Below are 26779 nucleotides of genomic sequence, written 5' to 3' on the forward strand. Positions count from 1 at the left end.
CATGAATAACATTTTCATTATTATTGAAATATTTTTAAAAGAATGTTGCAGGAATAGCGGTAATTGTGAAGTCAGCTGTTGTGGTCTATTTTGACGTCACACGCTAACCGTTCGAATTGCGCATGTCAGCGTTGCCAGTTTTTTCAAATCTAAAGCCGCAGAATTAAAATTGCAGTAAATAATAACAGTCTCACCCCAAAAGTTCATTCATAATTAATAGTTTTATCTGCTTAATTAGTAATTAATTTGCCTGGATTTACCGACGCCCATGTGAACATATGTTCAGTGTGGCTTCCATTTCCAATTCCATTTCCAAATCTCTCTCCCCCAAAACTTCCAGGCCCTGCGTCAACTCCAACGCCGTCGCTTTGGCTTTGCTCGGTGGATTATTTTCAGAGACCTTTCCGTTCAGGTTCAGTCGTGTTCGTAACGTCGTCGAGTTGAAATCGAAATAGCTGGATCAGATTCACATAAATATATCTATATATAAGCAGCAGTAGCAGCAGCGGCAGAGCAGCAATCGGTTCAATCTCTAAAAGTGTGTTTCCCTAGTGCTTCACCTGAAGTTTCTTGGCATTACTACCTTACCAACGATTCGCTCCAGTGACCAAGACCACAAAAGAAACCAAAAAAATAGAAGAAAAACAGCTAAAAGAAAAGCACAATTTGCAGCCAGTACTAAGCGGCTAAAAAGTATTGCATACCACAGGGCTGTCATGAAAAATAGATATCGATTTGCCAGGGCATAAAAATAAGAATCTGAGCGCGGCTCTCGCACTAGTTTCCCTTTTTAATGTCCAATAAAATTGTTTGCCCGATATAATCGAGGTATTATTGGCTAATTACTCCGACATTCAGGGGGCCATAAAAATGTCCTGCGTGCGTGTTTGTGTGTATGTGTGAATGAGATCATCGCTGGAATACGCGGCGCCTGCTGGTATGCAATACTTTTTCTCACGCCTCGATTTCTACCCGCAGCGGAAGTCTAATCCAATTTGGCCTATGACAATACAAACGCACTTTCTTCGCTACGCATTATCCAGGTGCGTGTGCGTATAGAGAGTGAGCGAGAGAGAAGAGCGAGCGAGCGAGGACGAGCAAGCGAGAGGTGAAATATTTAAATTTTTAAGGCAAGCCGCGTTTGTGTGTGTGACCCATGAAAAGTTGTTAAATATAAGCAACGCCAATCGCCGAAAATCGAAAATAGATAAACCCCTACGTTCGCGTGTTTAATTTGTATTTTTGGCACCTTGGTTTGGCAAACAGCAAAAGCATTTCCCTATGATTGGCTCATTCTGGAATCTGTGCAGAGCGTGCCCATCAATGCCGGTAGACAAGGTAAGTAACGTCTAATGTCCTTGAGTAATATACTTTTTAAGATCAATACGGTATGCCAAATAAAAAAGGGCCTCAAAGAGCAACTGTATATTTTTTTGATTTGAATTTCAATTGAATTTTTTGTTTGGAAATGTAAATATATAAAATATTAATAAATTATTATGATGATATACATGTATATTGCATTGATTACATTCTTCATAACATTATTTGTTGTACCATAAAACCCCAATAGAAGTTCTATTTTGTGTTATGTTTTTCATAGCACTTGAAGCAGGATAATCCACATTTTTGCCAGCGATTGAGTCCTTAAGTTATTTTTAGCCTGTTTTCCTTGGATTTCTCTGCTTTAGCCTCTTAGCCCAGTTTGCAGACAGCGTACATTTCGTTTATAGCGTCCAAATCGTTTGATTTATGTACGACAGTTGTCTGAATCCGCGTTTGTGTGTGTGTTGTGTGTAGGACGACACATAATAGATTTTTATTGCATACTTGCAGGCGACAAGTGAAAGGGGGCTGCAGCCGAAAATGGGGTGACTTGTCCTGAGTTATGACTCGCTTCGAAGAATTGTGGGATTAGGGTGCATTTTTAATATTGGGGGATTTTTACATTCCATTTGCGGCATTATATTGGAGGGTTAAAGCAGACTCAGGGGACCAGAGCAGAAATTTAACATGAAAAATGAGGTGAATAATAATTCCCAAAATCATAATTAACATTTTAATTATGCAGACTACATATGTACGTTACATTTACACAGTTATACCTGTGATAAATAGAACTGTATAAATTTAATTTAAAAGTATAATTTCCTAAAAATTCAATTTGTCATATTTAGATAATAGACTTTATAGGAAACAATAAATCCAGATAAAAGTCATTAGCTCAATTTATCTTGATTTATAAAAGCACTCGCTAAAATTAATCTTCTTTTGCGATTCCTTGATCTCTTCCACTTAACGGATTTCCCCTTGGCCACATTTCCCTACCAGCCTTCATAACGTTGATCAATATCACCTTACGTCTGCAATCCTTGGAGTGCCGTCACAAATCGTTTGTCCAGCGGCATGCAATATTTCTGTGCTTATTTCCAGACTATATAGACCGAATATAAATGGAGTCCCAGGGTAAATAACTGAAATTCGCTGGCAGCGAATAAATTAACTTGCATTACGCTCGACACCAATCGCAATCGCGTCAGCGTAAAGTAAGTAACAGCCAAAAAAAAAAATAAAATAAAAAGAAACACTGAACACGGAACCAAGGCAAGAAAAATGGCCAAAAAGGCAGAAAAGGCGCAGAAAATCAATAGCATAGCTTGTGGCTTGTTTGGGCCCACAGCTGTGGCCGGCCGGGGTGCCACATAGCGCCCGAATTCGGACCCGGACCCGGACACGGACTCCGCCGGAGATGGTCGACCGAGGAAACGCTCTCCAGCCTTCCAACGCTGCCTTCCAGTCTCTGTGCAAAACAGCTGATTCATCAACTTTGCCACGACAATATATAAGATTGTGGATTGTAGGAGAAAAGAATCTCACAGTATGCATTCCACAAAGAACAGTAGAAATTCCCGAAACGAAAACTTTATTACATATATATAAAACTTTTAAAATTATTTCTAAAGGGTTGCTTTAAAAAGTTTGAAACTTCGAAAAAAGCGCGTTTTGGTTTTGGATTCCCATTTATTTCCACCGTACAATATATTTTCTCCTATTAGCCAAGGAGTACTGTAGCTTAAACAGAGTTACACTTTTCACATTGCGCACAAAGTGGTGTGGTACAACCTTCCATCGTATCAAGATCCCGCGCATGTGCAGCTTAGAGAGAAATGGTGAGAGAAATGAAAACGGACTTTTGGAGAAAGCGGCAGCTGAGAGATAGCAAGAGCACTCGAAGAGAGCACCTTGTAGCCGGCTTTTACTCGGAGTTTTTGTTGTTGTTTCCCTTTTGCTTGTTCAGCCATATGACGTTCGAGGCAAAATTGTCTTGCGGTATTACATCAGCGCAGCAGGGTAGTCAAACTTTTATGGCGACACCTTCCCCCATCTACTCCTGTATGCCCACCCATTCCGCCGACCCCCCTCTGGTCCACCCACTAATCCAGTAGCAACAACAAGTGCCGGCTAAGTGTCGCCAGTCGGTCGTCGGTTGCATGCCACACGCTTATCGATTCAGCTCGCATATGGTTACCGCCATGCTTAATTCTTAGTCACTCCCCGGATCGATTCGCCGATTCCTTGCAGTCAGCTGGGCGTCACCCTGAAATGCACCGGCGAAAAAGTGGAGTGAAAAGAGATTGCTATTGCAGACGTTCTTAAAAACGTTTTTATCTTTCAATAGTTAGACAACCTTTAAATGTCTAAATTTAAAATGAATAGTTATATTTAGAAACTAAAGACGTTTCAAAAATTTGGACTCACACTTTCTTAAAAGAAAAGTTTTTAAATTATGAATAAATTTTTTGGGGATAACTTTGATAGAATTAGAAAATAGTTTATAGTTCTTTTAAGTTTTATTATAGTTTTCCTTAGTTGTAACTTGTTAAAAAATGATAAATGCAAAAAACTCATCAGTGTACATTCATTCAAATCTTCCGAGTTATCTCCCACTGACACTCGCAGTTATATCCGCACTATTGTTTGCCTCCGTCTATAACCACCAGCAACATCTTCCGTTGGATTGTGTGAAAGCGAGGTGGTTGCCTTTGTTGCCCATGTTATCATCTGAAAGCAGGAAACTGCGAAGAGTTCGGCACTGTCACACACAACATACTAACCAAACTTTTATTACGGCTTATTTTGTATGTGCTGGCGGTCTATATTTGTGGTAAAAAGTTAAGGTAGAAAAATTTTGCCTTAAATGTGTTTAATAATTTAATCTTTTTGCTCTTAGTAAGCTTAAGTATCGAGGCTATTGGTACCTGTTTCCCTAGAGATTTATACATATATAATAGAAAACTGTGAACTTCTTTGGTGCAGCAAGAGAGTGGGACTATACCAAGGCAACTCTTTTTCCGTCTACTCCGGAAAACTCTTCTTATTGCAACTAACGAGTCCAATTTGCACATTTCTTCGACTGTCTTCCCACAACAATTGCCTCAATTGCCAGAACCGAAAATTTGGGGGAAACCAAAGGAAAACTCAACCCACCCGAGGACCCTGGAGCCTAGGGAATATGAAGTTTTTTGTTTTGTCTTTTTGGCGATTGTTGAAAACCGATGTGGAATCTCCGTGGATTTGAAGCAAGAGCTGTATTTAGAGTAGTGAAAAGTTTTCTAATTACTTGGGGTCAACAGTGCGGAGGCGGTTAGTGTGAAATCAAAAAATGTAAAACACTCTGGTGCAGAATGAACTTTTTTCCAGCTATTATTAAATTGTAAGGGAAAACAGTTCAGAATTTTACTGACATACACGAAAAAGTTTAAACAACCTGACTGACTGGTTAAATGTTTGAAGGAAAGGTCGAGGGGTATGCACATGTCGCACGAGAGATTTCCCTTTTTCAGCTTTTCCGGACTTCTGTTGTTTTTACAATTGCATTTTCTGGCAGTCAGTCATTTGGTTATTTGCATATTTTCAACACAAATCAGTGAATCGCATGCGGAGCGCATATAAAAATTGTACATTTCGAAGAAGTTTTTATTTCACTTGCTTTTTATTGTTGTTTATTTTATTTTGGGAAAACATTTGGCTGGTTTCTTAATATTCGTAATTGGCTTGGAATGTTTATTGTTAATTGTATTTTTATTGATCAAATTTGCGAATAATAGTCTTGTGCTACAAGAATTTTACTTCAGGCTTTAAATATGTTTTAAAAAGCCGATTTTTAAAATTTTAAACTCTAAAATTATTTATATATTCCTATCCCAAAGGGAGATATACATTTTTTGATAATTTATAGCCAAAGATAGTTTATCCATCATTTTGCCTGCTCCTGAATTTTCCTACCAACTTTATGATAGCCTTGATTGTTTGTTTTTTTATGTGAGCTGGTACTTTTAGCGTGTTAATCAGCAACAACTTTTTCATATTGATTTTCCTATTCGACAGCCATTAAAAAGTGCACACGAATGTCGAACGAGCACGAAATGTCTATCAAGTCGTGCTCATCAATGTCAGGCGATTAGAACTTGTATGGAACCCAACTTTTTCCATTAAAGCAGAAGCAGAAACATTTGATGCTTGCTAAAAGCGGCTCTTAGGACATCGATTAAAAGCCAATTATAAGCTATTTGCTGATCATTTCCGTCTTATCTCATTTAGTGCAGGAAGGAGCCGAAAAATGTCTAGAAAAAACATAATTTGATTAGTTTTTATTAATTTGCAAAACGGCAGCATTAACCGAATGAGTTGGTCCATACGGCAACGCCCCATCCTTGGCACATTACGTCAACTTTGGCTTCAGTATTTCCACTTTTCAGTCCTTCCAGCCATCCAACCATCCATCCATCAACATCCTGAGTGAACCAGGACCGTGCCATCACATCGCCTAACGAATTTCAATTTCAATTTTCTGCCTTTGAACTAATGCAATTATAATAATTTCCCTTCACAAGTGAATGGATTACAGGGCCGGGCTAACGGCCTGCCAGGTGCCACATGGCATTTACCATATGCTATATGGTCTATGCTATATACATGGCACCCAGCATGCCGTCGTTGCTGCACTGACGCAGTCTTCAAAAACCCCTTTTAGCCCTCTGCCCTGTGACCCCTTCTCATGTTGGCTGGCTCTTGGCTGGCGACCAAGTTGCAAGGGGCTGTTGATGCTGACAGTGCTGATAGTAATTTTATTGGACGGTTTGGGGTTGGAGTAGTGAGGGAATCTTGTAGCCATAATGCTTAAGGAGCTCGAAAGGTTCTTAAAGACATTACTTTGTCAGTTAACAGCAAGTAAAGCTTTTAGACATCGGAAAGAATAAGGTGTAGCTTCGTAGAGTTATATTCTTGGCACAAACTGAATTTGTAATATCTTAGCAGATTTATTCTTCAAGATTATTTGACGACTTAAGCACACGATTCATCTCTCTCTCTAAATGAAATAAAAAGCAGTTATTTTATAATTTCGCTGAAATAACTCACATACCCAATGTCTAAATCTACTCCTTAAAGAATCATACAGCTATCTCAGTAATTCAATCAACCTAACAAATATTTTGAGATTACTTTCCATATGAATTCATTAAATTCCTATCTAAATATTGATCTACGACTTTACATTACGAGTAATACATATTTTTAAAACAATTTCCTGATTTATTATATGGTCATTTGGAAGGATATTACATTATATCACAACTTTTTGCCAACTTAAATCCGTTTTAAACGCAGGTTGACTTGCATAAATTACTTTTGCGTACTTCAGGTACTTAACGCCTTTTTTATCCGTACCTCGTCGTAAATTATAGCGATTGTTATATTCACGTTTTTCTTCTTCTCCTGGCTTAGTGAAATATTTTTGTTACCTGATCTAGCTTTTCAGGCTCTTAGAATCCTTGGCTGCACTTCCACTTTTTTCAGCCGCGAATGCAGAGCGCAGAAAAAATTCCTTACTCAGAGAAAAAGTTAAATGTTCCACGCTTTCAGCTTCTAGTGCTGCCACTTTTGCTGCGCTTTTGTTTTTTGACTTGGCCAACACAAACAAACCCTAAATGTGTATAGAAGTGTGTGAGTGTGTGTGTGCAAATCCCATTATATAAACGATATGAGAACTGGTGTGCGTATGCATTTTTTATGCGTTTCGCCGGCGGGATGGGAAAAACTTTTGCTTAACAATACAAAAGCGTAAAATATTTAAGTGGCCATGAGAGGGGGCCTGTCCTATCCCTCTCATCTGACCTTATTTGCTTATAAGTAATGTGTTAGCTCCATCTTTTGGCAAGCCCAAAGGGAAGTCGCTGCCAATTGGCCGGGAGTAATGCATATCTAAATACATATATAAAATTCCTAAAATATTGGAGTGATGTCAGCCGAATAATTCGGTTGTATCCAGGAATTTTCCAAATATTTTAACAAAATTTAAATTCAAGTAAATATTTACATGGCCACATCAAGACTTCCATTGTATTGTGCTGAATTTTCTTCAAGGAAAAACATTGCCTGGCACTTTGTCATTCACTGACTGACTATAATTTCACATTATTTGCCACATTACTGTGCAGCCTTGCAGCGGCAATGGCCATTTGATATGCGGCTAAAACAGAAATAGAACTGCAACATGAAGAAGACATAAGCAACAAAAAAACAGAGCACACAATGGACAATTATTTGCACAGCCAAGAGATATGTATTCGCACAAACATCAGCACAAATATCCATTCAGATACAGATGTGCATTTCGTATGCTGCAGTGCAATTTAGTGCTGCATTGTCTTAATGGCATTCAACCAGCGTTCAGTATTTTCAATTGCCGGCATTGAGGGATTTGGCCAACTCCGCTCCACGACAAACCAAGTTCAGATTAACTGGTGCCAGCTAAGTTTCGCTGATTGCGCAATGTGTGGCAGACATGTCTGTCGAAAACATGCTTTTGTTTCAGCAAAGTCGGGATTAGGACATGACAATCTGAAAACTAAACAAAATATGTTGGCAATTGAATTTGATAAAAAATGCTTGGGAAAATGTGCTTAGCTCTTTTCTATTTATTTATAAAAGTTTATGATTTCTATACAGCTTTGTGTATCTGTGAACATACAAAATGGTGAATAATTTTGGTTTTGTTTCTAAACAGATATGAAAATCGATATTTAACTTATAAAACCTTTTAAAAATTGGCTGTGAGTAATATGTGTTTATACTAATTAGGGCTCAGTAAATGAAATTTTAAAGTTAAGTAGAAAATCTTTGCCAAAAAGAAATATGTTAAGTCTCGAAGTTCCAGGGAACATAGTTTAGTTTATTTACCACTGAGGCTCATAAATAAACTCCTGATATACCTCTTTTAAAGGAATTTCTCGCTTAGACTCATCAGCTCCAAGCTCTTGATAATCACTTCCGATTGCCTGCTTCCTGGCTAGACAGCTCTTTTACTGCAAACCAAGTAATTTCAAGAGTGCGTAAATAGACGAATGCATAAAATGCAAATTTACAAAGAGCAGTTAAAACTTTTCGTCTTAAATGAAAGCTGAGAAGAAATTGGTGTAATTTAATCTTCAGGCTGACTTTATTGACGTAATGAGTGATGTAATTTATAGTTTACCCTAACTCAAACTATTATTTTCCTACCCATTAATCAAATTAGCCTATCCCAGTTGCAAATGAGGGTAACTTCAGGAACTAGAAAAAGGCATATAATCTGTCACAACCAGAAAGGAAAATGAGAGAAAAAGAATTTTCAGGCTCCAGCAAGTTTTTACGCTTTTTTGCATTTTTGTCACATTTTTGTTTATTTTAGTTTAGTGAAAACTTCGTGTTTTGTGAAAACAATGGCTGTGAATAATCTAAATGCGCTGATAACTGCTAAAGTTTTCCGGCATAATGACTTGACTTTGTTGTGAGAAAAGCGGAAAAGCGGCAATACGACGATTCGAAGGATGCCGAAATGCTTTCACGGCGAAGTTGACGTCACATTTGTTTGCGGCTTTTTAATTTTGTTTTTCGCTTATTTTTCCTTGCGTTTCGTTTCCTTTTACGGCTGACGTAAGTTCGGTGTACTTATATAATGGGAAATTCTCATTCGGAATGCATTTTGATTGCAGCCTGGAGGAGCTGCAAATTGCCAGCAGATTCTGCGGCTAGATAAAGAGACGCCAAAGGAAGTGAAGAGCCAGGAGCAAAATGAAATGCCTGGGTTGTAACGAAATTTGATACACTGATTTTTGAAATTAAAATGTTAAATTTGTTTAACGGAAAAAGAAATTCAGTTTTTAATCGTATAATTTCTAGTTTTTATAATGTTACAAGTGTTACATCACCTTAAAAGTTCCTTAATATCAGAAATGTTATTAAGTTAAAATATTTAAATGTTCAAACTTCTTAAAAAATAACTCAATATGAATCTAGTTCAAGCAAGAAAATTGATAGATTGCAACAGAAAAGCTTTACTTGATTTTAGATGAATGTATATAACCCTCAGTCTTATCTTTATAGTGTTTTTTAATTTTATTAGTTATTATATTAATAAAAATATTATCTAGGAAATACATTTGCAACGCTTAAGATGATTCCTAGACCGCTTTCAGGGTACTGGGGCACCTTAGACTAAGCGCGTGCCATCGATGGGAATGTCGCGTTGTCGACAGCGTCGTTATTCACATGAGTGCACTAAGCAGAGCGTTTCACCCGCACACAGATACCCACCAATACCCAGGCAGCTAGATTCGTTCACCCGCACACTGACAAAAAGCACTCGTGCGGTAATCGCTGAACAAGGAAAACAAAAGCAAAAACCGTCCGAGGCACGCACAAGCGGCGGAAAATAGTTTTTCTTTATTTTTCCCCCTATTTTTTTGCTGCTGTTGTTAAAGAGCTCAAAGGCGGTATCGAATTTCGTTTTAATTGTTCAACATTGAATAAAGCTTAGCAGCAGCAGCAGATGCAAATATGGAAATGCAGATGCAGATACAAATACGAGTATCTTTCTTGCCGGCTCAGACATTTGAAGTTTTGGCTCGAGGACAGAAAGGACAGACAGGAAAACGCAATTAAATATGCCCAACGTTCCTGTGTTTTTGTTTTCCCGCCCTCGCCTTCCGGCGTATTTGCACATAATTTAAGTTACATTCTGCTTGGAAATATGACGAATATTTTCCAAGGTGGAGAAGAAGGTGTCACAAAAGTTTGTCTCATAAATTGCTCAGGAAGTGCGGCAATTTCTCGGCCCAAGTATGTGTGAAAAGTTTTCCTTTTGTCTCCGGCTGACGGAGTGTGTAAGGAAAGAATTTGATAACTTAAATGGATTTTAATTTTCATTTGTTTTCCCAAAGAGATTTCAAAGGTTAATGCTGTCAAAATGCAGGGAAATCATAAGGTAATTTGCACAAATAAAATGAAAGGATGGAGGGTGTGCATAAATATAGATTGAGTTACCTCAGTAAGGGCCTTTCAGTTTCTTTATGTAAAAACAGTTAAGGAATAAGTTATGAAGTTAAGAATGTCAAAAAAAAGAAACATGCTAAGAGCATTTTCTTAGGAAATTGGGAAGCTGCCTTAATTTTACCTTTAAATTCATGTTAACGAATTCTAGTTAAGAATCCGGATTAAATTCTTTATTTTTTTTGTTGCCAGAAAAGCATTCTAAAAAGTCCTCTCTTTAAATGCATTTAACTTTCTTCTATTTAGCTAAACTGCAACCCGGTTCAGAGTGCACTTTATATGCAAAATCCAAGCTACATTTGTTGAAAAGGTGTTTATGGCGTTTTCTGTCTGGCCTTAAAAAGCAGAAAACGTGCCTGAAAGCAGCATATATATTTCCGCAAAATACAATGTATGTTATTTCTGGTCTGGTTCTAAGTGAAATAAAATGAAGTTGAGAAAATTACAGAGTCCGCTGACTTATGCAGAATTTATAGAGCTTTGCCGTTGGATTTTTCGCCCGTTGCCACAAACAATTTGACTGAGATTTGCCCATGGACTGGGCCATATAAATATCAGGCTGTCAAATCGACAGCCATGTCAACGCTAAGCCGTCGAATCAAAGCCAAAGCCAAAGGCCCTGAGCCATGCGGACCGAAAAGGTATAAGGATTAGAATTGAAAAGGACACCGAGGATGTGGAGCACATGGTCGGTGGGCCGTGGGATGTGGACTGTGGGGAGAGCAATAAAAGCGTCTTAAAAGTTTAATGTCCCTCGATTTGCGGTTGCATACAAATGACTTTTCAGCTGTCGTCTCTATGTATGTGTGTGTCGCCCTCTCAACTCCTGTTTCCTGTCTGTCTGCCAGTCTGTGTGTCCTTTTTTGCCGTCTGACTTTGGGTTTGGGGGCAAATAACTCGCAGCGCTGAGTTTAACGACAGCCTTTGGAAACGCTCTTTTCAGGCTTAATTGTATGTTGACATTAAATTGTTGCATAACTCGTTGGCAATCTGTGGCTTAGGAGTTTTCCCAAAGTTCGTTGGGTGGCGAAAACCGCGAAAATGATGTTGGCAAGGGGGACTAAACTTTTCCGTGTGAAATCAATTTAATTTGCGAAAACCCAAATTACTTACTCTTGTTGCGGAATAGTAAAGTTTTGAGTTTTACTAGGAGAAAATTAAGTTTTACTGATGTAACTTTTACAATTTTTAAAGTTATTTTATGCATTTTTTAGTAAGTAAGTTTTGTAAATGATTTTCTGATCACTGTTTGATGTAAATCTGATAGAAATCAACTTCAACCTTCGTACAAAACATGAGTACACTGTTTAGGTTGTATAATTATTTTTATCGTTGATATTCTTCTGGAAATTTGTTAAAAGTTAATGGATTAAGTAACAATAAATTTAACATTAAAGTTTTTCTGATTGAATTCTCAGCCAAAATAGCATATGTGTTTTTTCAAAGCTTATTAAAAAAACATAATAAGTCTATAAAACCTTTAGTTTATTCAAAACTTTTGCTTAGTTTTTACGCTCACAATATTTACATAATTTAATCATCTCATTAAAATCCTAGTTCTTGTTCCCAATGCAAGCTGCACTGTCTATTTATATATTTTTTTATAATATTATTAAAGGAGACTATTAAAAGCCTCGCTACGGCTGTAAATTTAATTCCCACTAATTAAATGTTGTCCGCAGGTTGTTCTGCTTTTATTTGAACGGAAACTAAATCCATATTTATGGACGAAGCCAACTGAGAGAGCGGAAAGAAGGCGCCCATGCAAATGAGCAGTGTTCTTTAATTTAATGAAGGTGACCTCCAGCCCGGAGTTGACTTGGGTTGGCTTTGGTTTGGGTTGGGTTCGCCAATGTGCCTCGTTAGGCGACGACCTCCAGTGGTTCCATTTTTTACAGTCTGGAAAAACATGCTTATGTACAAAAAAAAAAGATTTAAGAACCCAAAGCCTGCTATTTTGCACACAAAATTAATATTAAATATGGCCTTTTAATGTCTCCTTAATATTATTATAATTTGATATAATGATTGATGGTTGAAAACAAGTATTGATTTAATAATTTAAAGTGCAATTTTATTTCAAAAAAGAAAGGGAAAGAAATTTCCACATAAACATGACTGAGTCATGGGAACTTATTTTTGGAAACATTGCTTTTTTTGTATAATAACATCATTGCCAGTATTTTTTTTAAATGTATTGCAATCATTATCCGACTCTTGTCTGCCAGTCAATCTGCGTCAGTCAGTTGGGCTGTTTGGGAGGCGTGTCTCATTTCAATGCAGCTGGCAATTAAATTTGTGGCAGGAGCATCATTCCTGGAGGCCTGGGGCCATTGCTGAGTGAATTAATTGCCGGCGCAGACCACGCAAAATGGCAGCAAACATCCCACAGGCCAAGTTAGTTGAGCAATCGAGCAAACTAAGCCACAGTGGCACAAAGGCACGCACCGTTGAAAAATGGAGGTTGTAGGGGTTGGGCTGGCCGGAGTCCGGCTGTGGCTAAGCCACCTGGGGTGCACAACCCACCTGGCCAGGTGCTTTGTGGGCTCGGCTTGGCCGGCGGAAACCATAAAAGCAGCCGTGTGTATGCGGCTGTTGTCTGTGCCAGACAAAATGGTGTCAAATGGCAAAAATGCATCGTAAACAAAAAGTAAATGAAAAAACTTTCCAAACAAGTCGAGGGCTGCGGCAAAAGTAGCAAAACTGAATAAACAAGAAAGTAAGTTTTATAAAAAACTGCAGTTTACCGATAAGATAACAATTTGCATAGCTCTAGCTAAATATTTGTTAACAGCTTTTGTTATGCAAAGTGCAATATGTTTGTGCAACACTTTGTGGCAAATTTAGATGGATTTTTGGTAAGGCTATGAAAGAATGATTTAATTAAATAAATAAAAACGGATATTTTTAAATTAATTAAATCCGATAGTTTGAAAAATAATAAGAAGGCAAAGGTAAAATATATTTAGATAAATGGATTTTTCAAACATGCTTAGAATTAGAATGAAAACCATACTTTTAAGTATTTTAATTAGAAAAGTCATGAAAATAAAAAATTAAAACTTTTCAACCGCTAATTCTGCTATTTCCTGTGCCATTCACCGGTCTTCTGCAGAATATGAAACAAACTTTCCAACCTCACCCCCAAAATAGCGTTGGACAAAGACATTTTCTTGTTCCCCAGAAATGTGGTTGGCACTTCAAAGGACTACGCCAATACACACACACAAACATATGAGACCGCAAAACAAGGATCTCGGAGGCGATAACTATGCTTCGAGGTGTCATTTTGCTTGTTTTCCCCGCATAAAACTTGAAAGGTCCCTTCGGGTAGATTAAACACGCACACGAATTTCTCCCAACCCCTAACGCAGACAAACACACTTGAACGGTCAGAGACGTTTGTGTGTGTGTGTGTGTGTAGATTATGGTGCAACTGACTCCTGCAAGTATGCTACGAAAAATACTGAATTTCCACCCATAAGCCATAAATTTATCACCAGTATGTGCATCGGATATGGGAAAACCTATACAAGAAATATGTCTGCAACGTGGACATTTAATTTATAGGATAGTTAGGGACATCACAAATTGGGAATTGATCTATGTGCCAAGTTTTGATGACAAATAAATGGAACTAAACTCTTGAAAACTCTTGAAAACTCCATTAAAAATCACTTGGTCCCACCGGTTGGACGCCTTTAAGCCGTAAACTCGTCAGCGTTTAAAATTTTAATTAAAAGTACCTACTCTGGCAACCAACTGGCCCGCCCATCTGTCAGCTGGGGGATAGTTGAGATGTCAGCAGGCTTATCAGGATTTCAACATCACTGCACAGGGAGGGACCCGGACAGAAGGACGACTAAGTGTCTCCCAGCTGAGGGATTGCCGTCTCTCTCGCCTGAATGCTGACAATTTAAAGCAAAATGATTTCCCCAAACTATACATATTCTCCTTCACTGGCCCCAAAAGCCGCACAATATTTAAACTTTCATATGACATTAATATTTAATGTACTCTCGAAAAAAAAACCGGATACATAATATTTAAATATTTATGCTGGGGTGCGGCTGCATTTGGTGACCGCAATTGAACCACCACATAAATCAGTTGGAAACATATATATATTTTTTTTTTTCATTTTTACCTTCTCACATGACATGATAAATGGATGCAGCAGCCCAGGATATGTACTGAAAGTTGGCTGAGTCGTAAATATATTATATATATATATATATATGTTATGTACTCTAACAATATGTTCAGGTGTAACATTGCCACGTGGCGGGCACCACATCCTCCCCGCTCACTTTTGGCAGTGCTAGCGAAGGCGACGCCCCTGACATCAACTGCCAATTCATATGACAAACGAACCCACGTAGGCTCGAGCTTTCCTTTAGCGGCTCCAATAAAGTGAGTTCTTACTGCTAAATTATGCAAAAGGTGCGTGCCGTCGAGGTATTGCTATGCAGAAGGCGTGGCAGTCGATCCTTTCCGGCCAAGTGAGCTTTATTGATTGCCGAGGAATGATTTGCCACAGCTCCTCTTAATTGGTGTAAAACGCTGCCGGATATTGGAGTGTGTCTAGACTGAAGGGGTCTGCCAGCAATTGGGTTAATTGCTCCTGGGGTCATTGTTTGGCTAACGGTTAAGGGTACACCCCGTTCTCTGGATGAAATAGGGGATGCGAGAGCTATTGCGGCTTAATTTATTAAGTGCTTTGTTGATGTGCGTGAGCGATTATCTCAGAGATACAGCAAATTGGATTTATAATGCTCATAAAAAGGGAGTTTTTTCAGGAAAAAAATGAAAAAAGTTCTGTTGAGTCAAACTCATTCAAGTCAAAAAGTCCTTTTAAGATTAAGTTGAGAGTTTTTAGCTTCCTCCTCTCAATTTCAAAAAGATTTATATATAATGTCTCTTAAATCAACTGTTAAAACAATAAAGAAAAAGATAAATTGCCCTTTTCTTTATAATTAATTGAATGACTTTGTTTCCAACCCCGTTTAGGTATTTAAAAATTAAAATTAAACCAAGGAAATGGTTACTATAAATAATTAATATAATGTTTACTGTCTTTTGACATTGCGTGCCAGCCGGCAATTATTCCATTGTAGCAAAGTGGAGCAGGAAACGACGTCGAGACAATGAAAGTTAAGCCCAGGTAGACACTGGTAAATTCTTGGAAGGAACAGGAACGGCAGGGTGAACTGCTAAGTTGGGCCATAATTAAATCGAGTGACTTGGCTGCTTGCTTCACGAGAATGTGTCCTGGTCTGTTGGCCAGGACTGTCGCTGCAGCTGTCTTAGCCAGTTTGTGTTTGGCAGAGCTTAACCCAATTTACAGCTCACATGCAACGACTTCTGCTCGAAATGTCCAAGTCTGTTCTGGGCTTAGATCGATACGCGCTGTCGTGGCCATAAAATAAGTCGCAAAATAACACAAACAGTAACTGCCAAAGTGGCAGTAAGAGTAACTGTTGCAGTAGAAAACAGGCCATTAATATGGATTTTTCTTTGGCCATTGTTGCAATTATCAAATGGCTGCAGTTGCAATGGAGAAAGTGGGTGGACATGGACGTATTGCCGCATTGAAATGCGACAAACCGCAATTTGGCCAAGAGCCCGGAATGAAACTGTTTGACTAACTGGCCAATCGGCCGACAGCCCTGGGCCCAAAAGTCTGGCCCTGGCAAATGAAAATATTTACATGTGGCCTGGCCAAGCCATATGTGGAAGTGGTTAGCTATTTGTTGGTCTCATTGTGGTATTTGTCATGCGTTCGGCTGTAATTATTATCCATGTTAAATTGCAACTATTGTCTGTGCTAACAGGAAAAACTTAAAGAGAAACCCTTAATCAATGGAGGAAAAACTAGAAAAAATGTTCAAATAAATTCTTTTGTTAATATACTATAAAAATTACAAGCAATTGCCAGTTTATTTAATATTTGCATTAACAATGAGGAAACGTTTTATTACGTTTTAGCAAATGGGATAGTTTTGAGGATGGAATAAAGGCCATGCCTCCCAATAATTTCCAAACCTTTAACTATCTTTAATACATCAATAACTTTTTCCGCTGTGCATCTGATTTTTGACTTAACGCAATGGCATCTTTTATCTTTCCTTCCAGCAGCTCCACTCGGAGTATCGGAGCACTTATCGTTGGCATGAATTTACGGGAAACTCGCGGCCAGAGGTTGTGCGACGGGCGCCAGCCCCAAATCCAAGTCAATTTGTTGGTGAGTAGCAAGGACATTTGTCTTGCGCCTTATTGTCACGGACTTATTTATTGATCTCGTTCTGATACGCTTTTTCGATTGGATTTTGCCCATCTGCAGGACCAACAAATGAGCCGCCATTGCCGCGACGGAAAAAATGTCCAGAATTAGCATATAAATCGCACGAGTTTATTATAGGATCGGAATATACAGATGCACGACGAGATGCCAGTGCACATCGTTTGGCGAGAGTAAGTGTCACTCAAGAATCCTCAAAGCCTACGACAAGCTTACCCTAAGGCGACACGTTCAAGTTAAATACTAAATATTTAAATTTTGAATGAAGAAAAGAATATTACAGATGGCTCTTATGAAAAATAGATTAGGTTTTATAAAGCATCAAAACTCATTTGGTGTTTGAATGAACGGAAGTGAATCGGAATTTATTTAAAACCCTAATTTGTATAATTAAAAGTAATTTTCTTTCGTTTTTTTAAAGATAATTTAATCATTACATTGTATTTATAATACGTAACATATATCCTCATATTTTTTGCGTAATGTAATCACGTAACCTTGTGGCAAATAAAACCAAATCCAAGCTCATATGCTTGCACTTACGTAGTTGTGGGCGGGACTATGTCCATTCGTAAATATGCAAAATTGTTGTACATTTCAACATCTCCATGAACGAGCTAAAAAATTGTAAGGACCTAGCTAGCTTTCCACATCTAACAGTATTTTCAATTTATGGCACCACAAACTTTATGCCCTTTTGACATTTGAAGAGGACCATGAGAGAAATATAAAAAGCATTCTGGCATTCCAAAACATAAAAAAAGAATCTTCGTTATTTATTATACTCTATGTTTTTCTATGTTTTCTCAGTCATTCCAATGTGGTTTTAAATAGTTAGATGTACTTTTTATTAGCGATTAAAATCGCGCCAAAAGTTAAGCATTTGATTTTACACCTTTTTAGTACTCAGCATAAATTGTTTGGTTTAATTAGGCTTAAAGAGTATAAAGTTTTCATTTAAAAGTATATGGGAATATGGTATATTTATGGGCTTATGAGAGTCGTTGCCTTTACGGGAGGTTTGGCATTAGGGTTAATGCGTTTAAGCCGCGGCCCTCATAAAAATGTCGACGCTCTCAAATGCCGCAGGAAATACACAAAAGCCGTTCACAAAAGTTCCCTATGAGGCTGGTCCTTTCCTAGTTCATTTTCCGCCTCTCCTTTCCGACGGTAGACTAATTAATAATGAGGCACACAGCGGCACATGTTGCAAGGACATTGAGATACGTGTGCGAAAATCAGTGGCGTGCGCAGATGGTGCGCTTTTTGGGGAGTGAGGGCCTCCGGGGCATCTATTCAGATGTTTAGGTTTTCTGGGTTCATATTAAATATTTATATTAGAAATTATAATATTCAAAAAAATATATTATATGTAATATTTAATCAGAAATTGTACTTAAAAATAACAAATAATAGTTAAACATCTTTAATGATTTAATTTTGAAGTCTGTTTTAAAAGTAATTTTCGGATTCTAAACTATTTTTATATCTTATTCTTATAAAAGCTCATAAAAATGAGTTAATGGATAACTGAATCAAGCAATTAACAATAATTAATGAGTATAATAAATAATGTTAAAGGCTTTTTAGAAAGGTTTTTACATAAATAAAGAATATTAAAGAAAAATCGTTAAATTATCCCTTTCATATTATTCCCCTCTATGCCACTGCCCTGAATTCACCTGTTTGCAAATAAGTATGCCGGTGAGAGTGTGCTTTTGACATACTATCGTGAGCAGCCTGACAATACATAATTAATTGACTTCACCTCATGACGCACGTCAACAAGGCGTATGCGTAATATTAATGGCCAGCTAATTAACTATACAAGCCCGTATATCTTTAATGCCACCATTTCTCCTCTCTCTCTCTCTCTTGTTATCTGCAGTCGGAGGAGAGGGGCGCCACGCCTTCGCGACGCAGCAAATCGGAGGGACCACCCGTCGTGCCCAATGGACGTGCGTATCCCATTGCAACGGAGATCGACGGAACCACAAGAAAACAGGTACACAATTGTCAGATGGATGGCACTGCACGGCAGCCAGAGCACTCGGGTGTCCAATTCAATAGTTGTTGTCTATATCTTAACCAAATAAATTCAATACTTACGTTTTCGCGTGCCTGGGTGTCTGTATGTATGTGTATTTCTGATTTTCAAGTCCCCAATTGCATGGTAAAATAAGTTAACATATTATTGGGGGGACTCTTTGAGGTTGAATATCATCTTGATGTTGTATGCCATACGGAAGAGTAGTAGTGAAAATCACATAATAATTTCTTAATTTAAAATCAGAAGCTTGATAAAAAGGTGACATCTAGTTGATAGTAAACCTCTAAGGAAACCTGAAAAATGATTAAGAAACAGCAGCCCTTTAAGGATTTAGATAAAGATGCATTTTTTCCAGTGCGATGTTTGAAATGTTATTTTTTTATATAAAAGATTTCATGATTTTAGATTATTTAAATTATTTTAAGCTATGACCAAATAGATGTATTCTAATGAATCAAGATTTCATAGTCCAAGTAGACTAGCTACTACTTTAAAGAGCTTGAAAGGGCGAGAAGTAAAAACAAAGAACTCTGTTAAACGCCAAGCAAGGCAGATTTCCATCTAAAATCTTATAAGCAAAGTTTGCAAATTGAAGACCCATAAATTCAACAATTCTCAATAGTCCGATTGTCAATCGTCGGTAGGTGGCGCCACATAAAGCTGGGAGAAATCTGCACAGAGATAGAAGCTGTCTCCCATTTCCGATCAGAGATAGAACGCGCCTCGGACCATTGGACCGAAACTTGATGGCGCGCAACAATTTCTATTAGCGTAGATGCTGTCTATCAGTCAGCCCCTAAATTCACCCCCAGCCCCCTTGCGAAACTCATAGGCCCCGTGTCGCACTGTCTGTAACTTTTCTGGTCCTTTTATTGGCAATTTTCCCCGTGCAGGACATGCTGTTGAACATTTGTAGTTCGTCCCGACGAGTTTGCGGCTATGGGAAAATTTCATTAACTCACATGAGCATGATTGCATGTGTCCGTACATTTGCAGTAAGTCTGTGGACCGTCGGAGCACCATTGAGTTGTCAGACAGAATGTCAGTTAGTCGGGCGTCTACTCGACCTGAATGTGCAATTTTAATCTGCAAAACCCTTCAACATTTGCATAAGTTGTATATCGATTTTTCGTTGCCCATTCATACACTTGTAATATCCTCTGATACTTTCAATACTTAGTATATCTTTTGCCTTTCTGATTGTGGCTATTGTGTCTGTGATTTGTAATGCATGTAAAAGGGTTTTTATGCTAGTTTCCCTCTGTCTGTTTTGTATCTCTGTGTGGGTGAATTAAATGTGAAAGAACATAGATCAGGGCAGATTAAAGTTGGCTTTACATTTGTTTTAAGGTAATTTGGCTTGGTTTTAATGTTCTATAGTATACTTATTGGGGCAGTGTTATTATTAGGTATTAAAACAGATTTATTTACTTATCAATCTCTTTTGTGTGGAACCTTTTGACACCACATTTATTAATGTATATCAGTGAACTACTTAGTTATTATAATTACTGGTAAAAAGGCAATTTAATCGAAACAACTACTGCCGAGAATATAGTTTTTGTAGTCAAAACCGGGGGCTTTGATAACATTTCTAACTTGTTGCTAATGTTTCGACTTTCATCTCACTTTTATTTTATATTTTATAACTTTTAGATATCTAGCCATTTAACGTATTTTAAATGATTTTCGGGGCATTTATTTAACATTTTAAAGCAATTAGTAATAGATGTTCAAAATTTACAATTTATACTTGTATTGTGTGTATTTCTTCTCTTTCTCGTTCTCTGTTTCTCCACCTATGACTAACCCGGTCTCTTCTTCTCTATGTTAACTGTGCTCTGATCGTCCCCAAAACTTAAAACCCGAACAAATATCAAATACTAAACTAATCTATGATTAATATTTAAATATTTAAACTTATCCTTACACTCAATGCGACATTGCAATGCTTTCTTTTCTCGTTCTCGTTCTCGTTCTCTTTTTCTCCTTCTCTTTTTTGTCTAAAAACCCAACAAAAAATTCCTTTTTCGTTGTGTGATTCTGCTCTTCTCTTTCGCAGGCGGGTGAGTCAAATGGGCTATTGAAAAAGACCATCACTAAATTGAGCACTGAGTATCGCCTGCAATTCGTTTGGCCCACTGTCCGACGGATTAAGGGCGGCGGCGAGGCGACGTCTAGGGCCGCTGCCGGCGATTATCCGAGAAAGTCCATATCCCTGGGCGCCCTTCGGTCCGGCGGCCAAAGTCACAGTCACACCCAAAACCAGAGTCAGAGTCTGACCCAAGCCCAGAATGGTCACACACATCACACGATGATGGGTGGCGGTGGCGGTGCCGGCTTGCCAACGGTGCATAAAAAACGTACAACAAATCAGAAAGAAGGTGCGACAACAAATTGTCGTCGCTAAGCATTTATTTAACATACTTAACAAAAAAAAAAAAAATTATTATGAAACAAATGAAACATTTCCTACTAGCGCATAGTTTCTTTCAACTACTATATGTAATACTAAAAAACTAATTTTTTAACAATCCAAATGAGCGAGCGTACTAAAATGAGTTGATATTTGATTTTTAATTAATCGTTTCTTTACTTAACCAACCTAACAAACTAATTCACGGCAGATTGCGTAATATTTTGTTTACTAACCTACGTAACTGTTGAGATTTGTTTATTTTTCAAGATTTTTTAAATGAAAATTTGTGCCGTGGCAGCAGCATTGAGCCAAAAACAAAAACAAGAAAACAAAAAATCAATAGAAAAGTGTTGAATAGTGTTGGTAAATGAACGTAGCCTAAACGATTTTCTCTCCACTCACCGCTGCCATATTAAAAATGCTAATTTGCCACCAAGCAATCGATCGAATTCCAAATCAAGTTTTTTATGTACACGTCGTCGTAACTTTTCGCTTACCTATATATATATATATATATAACCGTACTCGTACTTATAAATATGTATACTACAGTGCTCAGAACTAAGATAGATCTTTTTTCCTAGAATAATTATCTCGAAACATATTGTTTGTATACTATAATTTCCCTTTTCTTTCCGTACGTACAAGCCAATGTTTCGTTGAACGCTTTTGTAAACTAACGATTATCTTTTTATTTCAAGCAGTTAGCAAACTTTTACTGTCTTTCAAATCTATTTCATATAGAACGAAATTATGCTAAATTCCTTTCCAAAAACCAAAAAAAAAAAAATTAAAATAACTAAAAAGGTTAAACACATTCAAGAATATCTTTTTAGCCAAATGCTGACGTAAGTGTTGAACTAAATTTAATGTTTATTAGTGCTAAACAAAATACCATTTCATTTACTGCCTAGCGTAAAATTGCGTTGATCAATCAAAAATTGATGGGACTAACCCGCGGGTCGTGCCCATACCCATACCCATCTGCCGAGTGCTAAACCCACTAACACGCGCTGTGTCAATGCAATTTTACGTGACGAATTGATGAATGATGAAAATAGCCAAGTGTAGTATGAGCATGTTGTGGCCGCAGGTTGTGTGATAAATTCCGTTTTCATTTCGATCGAAGCGTAGGACTTATTGCATACGTTGCCTTAGTTTCGTTGCATGTGTGAAACGACAAACCAATCGAAATTACTATAGTATCATGCATTAAAACCAGACAACCATTAATCAATCAGTCACACTCTATCTCTCTCTCTCTGTCTCAAACTGTATCTGTATCGTCCACATATCATCGGCTAGGTGAATTGGCCAGCTTAGTGTGGGATTAGTTCAGGTTGTGGGCAGTTAATATGACTGACTATATAATTGTTTTCGTTCCAAATACTAACAAAATTTACAGTTCAAGCAAAGCGCATAGGTAAGGCAAACGGAAACGAAACACCCAACCAAAAATAAAGACAATCGAATAGTTTAAAACTAATTCTAATCCCTCTATTTATATGCTAAATCGTTAAGTGCATCTGCATCTCAGTGGCAATTAGTGGCTTCAATTGCAAAATGCTTTTGTCTTGCCTTTAACCCTTGTGCGACGCCTTGAGCTTCCAGCGAAGAGCTTCCATAGTGTACAAAAATATTGGACGTAGTGCTTACAAAAATAACAAAATAAATATCCAAAAACTATCTAACAATATGATTAATATGAAATACCCAACGCTGCATTCAACTCGAATTGTAAACACATGTTTTATATAAGAAAAGAATACAACAATTGGTTTGAATTTCGTTCTATATTCCAAACAAAAGTTTCCCAAAATTGTTCAAACATATCCCCAGAAAAACAAACCAGGAAACCATACCAAACACGCTTCAACCAGAGCATTCAACATTATTTTCGGTTCCGAACTCAATGCCAAAAACACAAATTGATTTTCATTTGAAGTTTTCATTTAGCATTTCTATCACCTGATTAAGAGCTGACCACCACCCACCCACGAACTAACCACCCAATCACAACCAACCACACCCACCAAAGCGCTGCTTCCGGCTCATTTATTTGCTGTACAATAATAATATGAACTCACCTTCTCCTTCAAAACCCTGAGTTGAAATTTAGCGTAATCGAGACACTTTGCAAAAATGAAAACCTAACCTTGTTTCCACCCTTTTGGCCTTTAGTTTCCTACTGCATTTTCTACAATTAAATTATACTTTCCCTTATCTTAATGTACCCACTGATGCCAGACATCAGCCAGAATCTGTATAAAGCTATCGATCTAGTTGGATTGCAGCATTAAATTTCGTATCTGTGTGCTTTCAGCTACTCTACATGAGTTGGAGCCCTTGGTTAGCGATACGGATGATAGAAAAACGCACGAGAAGTATGAAAATTTGATTAACCTTGCCCTCAAACCGATTTGCTCATAGCTTCTGCCATTCTCATTCAGTGAAGTCCTTCATTAGCCCACCCGAAAGTGCAGCATCACCTAAAAAATATATCTCTAATAACTATCAGAATCCACATTCATCCGCACCTGCATGTTGCAAGTGTTGCATGCTGCAGCCATCGAGATGCACAGCAGTTCCCTTTGTCAATCAAAATCTCTCAGAATCAAGTTGTTATATATTCGTTAGCTAATGTTTCCCTCGATCCTTGCAGACAAGTGACCATTGTGGAGCGCAAGACCACCTCGCGTCCCTTCTCGCAGGCCATCGACCAGGAGCGCCTGAACCATTTCATCACGAAAAAGGAGAATTTTGGCTTCGCTGATGCTGCTGTAGCCGCCGCAGCTCTCAAGGATGAGGTGGACAACCGGCAGCAGACCGGCGAAACCGGCCAGGTGGTGGTCATGAACGGCTCCGCCCCGCCGCACTCTAAACCGAATTTGGATCTGTGGTTCAAGGAGATGGTTGAGCTGCGCAAAAAGGCTGACGAGTACAAGGTGAGTTTTTAATAGTAACAATAACTATATATAAACTAAAAATATTCCTTATCTTCCAGTGCCGCGGCTGGGGCATAGAAATTGATCCGGAACTGTATAAGAAACAGAAGGATCTGTGGGATCAGGTTTCAAAGCGCAGCTCACTTTCAGCACTTTCCCTAGCTTCGTCTGTTCATAGGTAACATTAAGTAGTAATAAGTCTTAAGTATTAGCAATAATCAATGTTATTTCTTGTTTACTATTAGACCCATTACAAAGGAGGAGAAGGAACAGGAAAACAATAAGAAATCCACGCCATTGCAGAAGGCCCAGAAGCCACGTATTCCTGGCCAGGCCTTTTTGATTGATAATAAGGATGAGATTTCAGCACTGCCAGCACGCTTTAGCAATATACGTCATCACCTTGAACGCACCACGGGTCCCGGTATGTACTTGGGATATATAAAGGAAAAAGTTAAGTTAATTCTCTGATATTTACCAGATGTGGAGGAGGGCGCCTTATTGCCCTCGCCCACGCGTGAGAAACTGATGCCGGCCATTACCAAACGGGAATCGGAATCTCAGCGAGGAAGCCCTAAGAAAACGGCCTTATCCAGGCACGGATCGCCCCAGAAGGGCAGTCCTCAGAAGGGTAGCCCCAAGAAGGTCCTCAAAAGTGAGTAAATCCCAGCTTATATATCCCAATCTTAAGCCAGAAGATACACAGAACGAATGCATATGTATACAACGAATTCAATTCCAAAGTTAACCATATCCGAATAGCAAATTTATTCCTAAGCAACAATGACACAAGTACACAAAAACTGCACTCACCAATCGAGTTACAAGTTCGGGAACAGAACATACAAATTGTACACGCTCCAACAATAAGTATACGCCCCGTTATCAATGACTTGATTTGGTTTCGTATGATTTCCGTTTTGCCATAGTTTGCTCAACTGCTTCAACCGTTTGATTTGCATTTTCCCCTCAGAGAGTCGAAGGAGTATCGACTCGATTTTCATCCTTGTCAAGTGCACCGAAGACTTGTTGGGCTATGAGATTTGTGCACAATCCTAATGTAGTTTCTTGTTACTTACATTTGTCCATCTTTTTTTATCGAGGGTTTGCCTTTTGAAATCGATTGAAAGTTGCATTTCTAGGTATACATTTAAGACACGTTTTGTAGCGAAACCTTATTTTCAGTCTGTCTCCTCAAGGCATTATAGGCTAAGATTCATTTATGGAGGTGGACACTTAGAAGGATTATCCAACATAATCATCCATCAACGTGGCTTTATATATATCATTTCGTGTATTAGGACAATGGATGTTTGAGTGTGCTAGGTTGTAAATAAGTTGGAAAAGTGGCTGTATATTGCTATTGAAGGGCTAATCTGTTATAAGGCTGACTTTGTTTCTATATTTTGGGTGTACAATTTGCTTGAAAATCTGGGGTTTAATAAAAAACAGGAAGCTTTTTAGTTTTGGTATTTTTGTAATCAGCAGTTTATTTTTCAAAAGGAAATGAAAACGATCTACAAGTGTTTTTTTTTTAAAACCAAATCGGTAATACGGAACTTATAACCGGAACTTTAAGTTCTTTTCTGTGGAATCTGTGGATTTAAAGTCGTTTTTATAAAACGTTTCTCTAGATAACTTAGTCTTTCGGATGACTAGAGCTTTTGAATTATGGCAGGGTTATAATGAAACATTTTCATTTCGAGGTGTACAGGAGAAGCTTAATTTGTAGCGCATTACCACGAAATCTTGTACTATAATTCACCTGAAACACCCACACCCAAACCACCCGTAGAATGGGCTCTTACCCAGCCCAACAACACATCGAAATATGAAATTCTCTAGCTAAATGCGAATTTAAATTAAAACATACAAATCGTACTTTTATCATCAATCAAACCGCCACCACCACCAACCAACCATACAACAAAATCGAAAAATCGAAAAATCGAAAAAAAAAACAATAATGAAACAAATGAAATGCAAAAACGAAAATACGAACCATCCTCCATCATCCGAAAAACGTGTCCATGTGCGTGCTGTTCAGACCGGTCGCAATCGGCGGGTCCGGGCGTTGCCGAGAATGAGTCACCGAAGCGCCAGATCCGGTCGGCGAGTCAGGCGCCCAGCAGCCGTAAAAAGACGCCGACAACCGGAAGCGGAAGCGGAGGCGAACGCAAGGCACGCCCATGTAAGTAATCATTTCAGAGGAGGCAAAAACCAAAAAAATCCCCCAGCCAAATGTCCAAAAACTCGACTCTGTTCAGTTAATGGAACGATACGATGCGTTCGTTCATTTCCTTATTTATTTAGTCCTAGTTTGCATATATCATGTATAAATTAATTAGATTGCGTTCCGATTCCCCTTTCCGTTGCCCTAATTTATATATTATTTGCCGAATTTGTTTCTAGTTTAGTTTTAGTTAGTTTACCGATCTCACACCTCCAGTTTGTAATTTCTACCAATTCCAAAAACGTATTTCGAACGACCATCTAGTTGAGTGTCTAATAAAACTAGTACAAACATACATAGTTGATTAACAAATTACTTTTGGGTTTGAAATATTCGTTAGTTTAGTCTCTGGTCATGCAGTTACATTTTTAGTTAATTACTATCATTCGTTAACCACTTGAGTTTCGATCACTGTTCTCTCTGTAATGCAGCGTTTGATTGGTCTTTCGAGTACTACATA

At 38.1% G+C, this 26779-nt stretch overlaps 1 protein-coding gene across 10 annotated transcripts in view; it reads left to right on the top strand.

Annotated features, from left to right (window-relative positions):
* Nucleotides 1-420: 420 nt before the first annotated feature.
* The window catches only part of LOC108115056 (serine/arginine repetitive matrix protein 1), a 33328-nt gene continuing 6969 nt past the window's right edge, over nt 421-26779 (top strand). The window contains exons 1-13 of one of the 10 annotated variants that reach the window (XM_041819801.1): nt 421-538; nt 979-1108; nt 1267-1338; nt 16507-16615; nt 16715-16845; nt 18561-18677; nt 20785-21106; nt 23465-23525; nt 23804-24086; nt 24146-24264; nt 24332-24510; nt 24568-24741; nt 26134-26277. In XM_041819801.1, coding sequence (XP_041675735.1) covers nt 1282-1338; nt 16507-16615; nt 16715-16845; nt 18561-18677; nt 20785-21106; nt 23465-23525; nt 23804-24086; nt 24146-24264; nt 24332-24510; nt 24568-24741; nt 26134-26277 — 1696 coding nt within the window. In that variant the 5' untranslated portion in view covers nt 421-538; nt 979-1108; nt 1267-1281. Of the gene's footprint in view, nt 829-978; nt 1339-16506; nt 16616-16714; nt 16846-18560; nt 18678-20784; nt 21107-23464; nt 23526-23803; nt 24087-24145; nt 24265-24331; nt 24511-24567; nt 24742-26133; nt 26278-26779 lie in introns of all 10 variants that reach the window. The other 9 variants (XM_041819802.1, XM_041819808.1, XM_041819799.1 and 6 more) reach the window with 9 other exon arrangements.

Source organism: Drosophila eugracilis, unplaced genomic scaffold (genome assembly GCF_018153835.1).
Source record: "Drosophila eugracilis isolate 14026-0451.02 unplaced genomic scaffold, ASM1815383v1 contig_974, whole genome shotgun sequence".
Classification (NCBI taxonomy): Eukaryota; Metazoa; Arthropoda; class Insecta; order Diptera; family Drosophilidae; genus Drosophila; species Drosophila eugracilis.